This window comes from Salvia miltiorrhiza, chromosome 2, assembly GCF_028751815.1.
Source record: "Salvia miltiorrhiza cultivar Shanhuang (shh) chromosome 2, IMPLAD_Smil_shh, whole genome shotgun sequence".
Taxonomy (NCBI): Eukaryota; Viridiplantae; Streptophyta; class Magnoliopsida; order Lamiales; family Lamiaceae; genus Salvia; species Salvia miltiorrhiza.
Window position 1 is genome coordinate 31,292,302 of NC_080388.1, and position 6,000 is coordinate 31,298,301.

General features: G+C 40.7%; 1 protein-coding gene across 6 annotated transcripts; it reads left to right on the plus strand.

Moving 5' to 3' along the window:
- The first annotated feature begins 1,488 nt into the window (after positions 1-1,488).
- LOC131013326 (APO protein 4, mitochondrial) lies at positions 1,489-5,148 on the plus strand. 6 transcript variants are annotated; one of them, XR_009097638.1, is made up of 5 exons: positions 1,525-1,807; positions 2,498-2,773; positions 3,493-4,360; positions 4,623-4,847; positions 4,928-5,148. XR_009097638.1 is itself a non-coding variant. In XM_057941403.1 (3 exons), exons 2-3 carry the CDS (start codon positions 2,505-2,507, stop codon positions 4,214-4,216), a joined length of 993 nt encoding a protein of 330 aa, XP_057797386.1. In that variant the 5' UTR covers positions 1,489-1,871; positions 2,440-2,504; the 3' UTR covers positions 4,217-4,486. The 6 variants fall into 6 exon arrangements, 3 of the variants coding, with proteins under 3 accessions (XP_057797386.1, XP_057797385.1, XP_057797383.1); XR_009097639.1 differs by having other exon boundaries at positions 1,516-1,871; positions 2,440-2,773; positions 4,623-5,148; XR_009097637.1 differs by having other exon boundaries at positions 4,623-5,148.
- Positions 5,149-6,000: the final 852 nt, after the last annotated feature.

Consider the following 6,000-nt stretch of genomic DNA (forward strand, 5'->3'; position numbering starts at 1 on the left):
TTAATTTTGATTAATTCCTAGGGTTTAAAGATAATTCCGATTTTATTTAAGTCTGGCCAACTTAGGTTTAATTGGATTACAGTCAATTAGCACCTCCAATTTAATTGTTGGAATATGGCTGATTAGTGATAAAACTACCATGTTCGTAGTAGGAATTAATTGGTATATTAATTATTGCTAGCTTATCTAGGATAATTGATATAAACTGGGTTTTTTCATCTTAATGCTATTAGAATATTAAATCTAGGTCTGGCGTCTCCAGCTAGGTTATATTTTAATAAGGAAAATAAGCAGGTCTGGCGTCTCCAGCTGTTTATCGACACAGGAAGTAGGAATTGGGGTACGTCCGTTGCGTTTCACGGTATCCTATAACTAGTTGGTTGAATTAATTAATCTTTGTGTCGATGATCAGAGCCTTGAATTAGTGTGGATTTATTTGAGCCGAATTACCCTTTTATTGATTTATTTCAAGAGTATTTTTATTTGATTTATTGCATTCTTAGTTAATTAATATTTTTCTCAATTTAAGGCGTGGTGGCATCACCAATTTTATAGATTTGAGGGAATTGAATGATTTTATCTGCTCTATGTGGGATCGACCCTGCTTATCATTATACTAATTTATTTTGATAATTCTGCAGGAATTATTTGGTGGAAAACGACGACCACCACCTTCATCGGCATTGTGCCGCACTCGATTAATTGGGGTAGAGGACCCAAAGCCCCTTCCTCGAACATGCACTTCCGCGGCAAATCATCGGCGGAGAAAATCAGCGAGACGACGACGACGACGAGCTCTCGAATCGAAAAATGAGCGTTCGGATCGAGGAGAGAGACCAGGCAGCTCATGTTCTCTTCCTTCGCGACGACGGCGGCGGACTTGTCGTCGTTTGAAAAGAGCTGAATCAGCGAATCGAGCGCTTTTCGCTTAAACTCGATCCCGCCGATCTGGAGCCTGGTGAAGAGGTCCCTGACGAAGAAGGCGCGGTGGGAGAGGGTTTCGGCGCGGCGGAGGGTGGAGAGGAGGGTGAGGAGGAGGGGGCTGTCGGTCAAAACCTAGGTGGAGGCTTGGAGTAGTAGCTGTGTTAAAATTAAAAAAAAAAAAAAAATAGTCAACAGTCGTTAAGTCGCCGTTAGGGTGGAGGGCCCGGTTGTTAAAAATTAGGCACTTTGAGGGTTTTGTTGGTCCAACTTCGACTATAGGGAGCTAAACGTGATAAGGGCCAATATGATATGGGCTTATTTGATACTTAACCCTTCTTTTCTCACATTTTACACAAAAGAGAAATTCATTATTTTTTTTATTTTATTTTCACCTGATAATATTATCCCACCTAAATAGAGAAGTTCACCATTTTTTTCTTCCTCATCTTTATTTAAAGTAGGGATAATATTATTTTAGTGGAATAATATTATTCCTCTTTAAAGTGAAAAAAAATAAAAATAATGAACTTTTCTTTCATGAGAAAAAGAAAAAATATTTAAAGGCATAAATTTTTGTTATTCATCGTTTTTGCCATCCATCGAACTGAACGCACCTTGAAAGTCTGAAACAGGCTTTCTCTCGTCTCCGACCTCTCTCTGCCGTCCATCGATCGCCGCCTCCGTTTCCTGTGGCCACGCCCCGCCTTGCCTCCTCGGAGCCTCCGTCCCAGCACCGCAAGAAGCAGCTAGCAGCAGTGCGCGATTGCGCCGCGCCACCGCCCTCGACCAGCCTTCCCCGTCGCGTCACCCTGCCCCGCCTCGGCGCCTCCGTCCGGAGACTCCGAAGCAACAGCATTTCCATCGCCCAAGTTCCCAACAGCAGGTAAGGTGGCTATTAGGGTGTTTTGGAAATTGGAAGGTTGATTTTTGTTTTTTGTGTTTTTGCTGTAGATTGGGCAATCTTCTTACACTTTCTGGAATAAACTTGCCTTGGATGATGAATGACTTTTTTTTTTTTGAACCGATGAATGATATGTGTAGTTGTCTTGCGATTGGTCCGCAATCGGTTACTCTTTTAGTCTTTCTGTGAGTTATTGATACTTTTGTGTAGCTTCAATACTATGCCGGGAATGGTGATTGGAAGTTAATAGAACTATGTGAAGTTTTAGATTTTAGCATCTATTGATAATTCTGGTCATCCAAAAAATATGAGATAATTCTCTTGGTAAAGTAGATGCATTTTTTCTTAGTTATGTTTTATTGATGTTTTGGAGTCATGCTGAGTATAAGATGTCGAATATTGGTGATATATTGAAGACTATAGTGTAGGGCAAGTAAGGCTGGTTTCTGTGCAAAAGAACTTGGAGGATGGATATCCATCCCTTGTAGCAGAACTAGCATCATAAGACATTTGTTAACATGTGTGTATCTCAATCGATTCATCCATTGCCATGGAATGCTTGTTTTTTGGTGGGAAAATTTTAGAAGGCAACTCTCCTTTAGTATAATAGATAGATTTGAATTGGAAGTAGCGCGTTTGAATCCAATTTTCCGCTGCTTATTGTGCTTGTAGTATCAAGATGAACCCCGGCAATCTTAATCTATGGCGAATGAAATCCCTAATTCTCGAAGAAATGCTGAAAGGCCTGAGAAATTACAGCACGAAATCACGTCGGATGGTGGATTTGAGGAAGCTCAGGCCTATGATACTGAAGCGAATTGAGCAACGTGCTGAGGATTATCCTGTCAAACCCATACTTCCGGTGGCGCGTGAAGTCCTCCGTGCCCGAAGCGCCCTCTACAGTGGAGTGTCAACTCTCATCCGCCACATTCCGGTCTGGGCTTGCAAGTAATTGCAGCAATCTTCCCCATTTTTATATTTTTTAAATGAAATTGAATTTGCAGCTCGTTTCTGCATGATAATGGAAATTGTCATTGTATGTGAAATTTTGATGAGTCCTGCTCCAGTCTCGAATAAATTAATGTGGAAGCTTACTGTGAAAGGAGGCTACACTGAAAATAGGAGAACTTGTTTAGTATTATTTGGCTTAATTGTACTTTTAACCTTTTTACTTGCATCAGAAGCCACAGTTTGCTATCTCTATTACATCTAAGGTTGTTTGGGCAGTCATTACTAAAACGTTCATGCAAATGAAAGGTCACCGGCTGCTTACATTTATAGCATTTCGTTCTTGTCTCTTAGAGCACAATATGTTGGAGTCTATCTAGAGTCTAAGATGGGATGCCACTACTGGAATTCACAAGAGTAATGAACATCAGGTTGATATAACCCTCAACTCAGATTTGAGCCTTATTTTAAATAATTACAGTTGAAGGATTCCTTCCTATTGAGTTCAGAAATTATGCTTTTTACTTGATCGACAGTAGTTGCGTAATCTCTTTACTAGAATTAATTTCGAACTCTTATTGGTTGGTCGAAACCAACTTTTTCAACTGGTATGAAACATGTTCTTCTCTGAACTGCACATAGAGTTATTGAAGAGTCTGTTAACACCAATTTACTTATGCAACTTATTCATTTTTATGTTATCTTTTTTCTTGTGACAGATACTGCCCAGAAGCTTATATAGGTGAAGGTGGTCATTTGATTCAAACTTGCCATGGCTACCGGCGCCATGGGACGAAAAAGGTCCATGAATGGGTAAATGGGAGTGTAGACGACATTATAGTCCCTGTGGAATCTTTTCACTTGCATAAAATGTTTCAGAACATAATCAAACATCACGAAAGATTCGATCATCAACGTGTTCCTGCAGTCGTGGAGCTCTGCCTGCAGGCAGGGGTAGATGCCAATGATCCAAGCGTTACCTCTAGTGTGATAACTCCAGCCAACAATGAAGATAACTGTAGCAGCTCCCAGTCGTTATCAGACGATGATTTGAGATTGATAGGTCGACAAACTCTGGATGCATGGGAGAAGCTTCGATCTGGAGTCCACAAGTTATTGTTTGTCTACCCAGCAAGAGTCTGTAAACACTGTTCTGAAGTCCATGTAGGGCCATCGGGGCACAAGGCTCGGATGTGTGGGGTGTTCAAGTACGAGAGCTGGCATGGGACTCACTTCTGGAAGAAAGCGAGGGTAGACGACTTGGTTCCTCCTAAAACAGTCTGGTCCAGACGTCGCCAAGATCCGCCTATACTCGTTGATCGAGGACGCGATTATTATGGCCATGCGCCCGCTGTTGTGGATCTTTGCAGTAAGGCTGGTGCACTGGTGCCATGTAAATACTTTACCATGATGAAAATGGATGGCTTGACTGCTCCTGTTTGAATCCAATCATCTTGGTTTGTGAAGATGCAAGCAAGAATGGACTTCTTCTCTCTAGTCAGTAGTCTAGAGATTGATCACCTTAGTTCCAAAACTGTAGTTGGTGTTAGTTTCTGTATAGCTTCAATTAGAGCTATCAAAATTCGGGTAGGCTCAATTTTTGTGGCGGGCTTTAAATCCTAAAGTATAACTGTCTTATGAAAGATACATCAACTATCATAATCAACTTAAGTCATTAACTATATAGTAAATTCATGGGATATTTGTCGAAAATGCATGGGATATTTTATCATGACTTCGGTTGATTTTGATACCAAGAATTTGTGACAATTGCATATGTTTTGTTTGTTCATTTTATGTGTGCTTGAGCTTGGTGAAGTTATTTGATGTAGCAGGGGCATGATGGCAGGTTGTCAGGTTAAACTAAAGGAATGGCAGCAGACTGCTGGTGCAGTTGGGTCAGCTGTCGCCTGTCAGAGCATTGTTGGATCCGCGGAGAGCTGATTGGATAGCTGCTCTTGGGGAGACAACTGGAAAGCCTGCATTTGAAAGGGTTCTTGAGAGAATGAAGAGGAGTCGAGAGGGCAGTCAGTTGTTGCAAAAGTGGCTGGCTATGTTTTTTTATCTCTTTTAGGTTCATGGAAATTAGGAGATTAATGCCTTTTAGGTTCAAGTGATTTTTGGTATCCTTGACTACAAATCTTGTTGTTGCAGGGAATTTGTTCTACCAGCCTAATATGAGCGCCATTTTGATGAGCTCCTCCTCCCCCACTACGTGCAGCCTCAAATCGGCATGTGCTACATTGTATACCATAATTTTACTGTGTTGTGATGGATATGGTGCACCAAGGTACTACACTATGCTGCTACTGCATTTACATGCTAAATACATCTGTATCTAAATTTTTATCATTAATTTTAGTTTCTTTTCTTTACTTTCGTTTTTTTTTTAATCCTCAATGGGTAGGATTTTATTGAACGGCCTTTACATAAGTTCCGAAGATTTTTGTCCAAGGGATTATTTGATATTATGTCAATTTGGACTAGAGTCTTATTCACACATTTTTCATTCGAGTATTAAGCCTTAATAATGTCTATTCACTTGAATTTTGATATGTTTCTAGTGCCCATATAGTTGGGTTAATTCTTGCCCATAGAGTATGGTAACTTTAGAGATGTCAATCGGCCCAACTCATTGAGTTTTGAGTTAGCCCTAATCGGATTATCGAGTTATTCGGGTGCGCGTTAATTGGGTTGAAAATTTTATAGGTAAAAAATTTTCAACCCTAGCCCTAAACGTTCAGGTTTCGGACTATTCGGGCTCAAAAATTTATTTTAAAAAAATTAACTAAGTATATTTATCTTAAAGAGTCAATATATCAAATTAGGCTATTTCTTATAGTGAATTAAAAATTTACCCACTCAAATAAAAACTTTAAAAATTATCCATTTTTTGTGTTAAATGACTAAACTTCCCATGAAATGAAAATTAAAAAATTATCCACTTTTAATCCTTGTTTCTCCTATCGGTTTCTCTCTCTCTGTAAAGCTCTCTCTCTCTCTCTCTCTCGCTCTACACTCTTTCCCTCTCTCTCCATCCCCCTTTCTTTCTGTCTTCCGGCGGCGGATCGGATTACGGCGGTTGCAGGAGGTGAGGGCGGCGGACAACGTAGATCTCGCGGCGGCCGAGGGCGGCGATCCTTGCGGCCTGCTGCTCGTCTGGCCAAAGAAGGGACGAAGGGGTCCTCAGCGGCAGCAGCATACGGGCTGTTCGTCGAAATTTCTAG

Coding starts and splice junctions, on each gene's coding strand:
- LOC131013326 (XM_057941403.1), top strand. CDS start 2,505: ATGAACCCCGGCAATCTTAATCTATGGCGAATGAAATCCCTAATTCTC. Junction 2,774..3,492: donor ATTCCGGTCTGGGCTTGCAA/GTAATTGCAGCA, acceptor TTCTTGTGACAG/ATACTGCCCAGAAGCTTATA.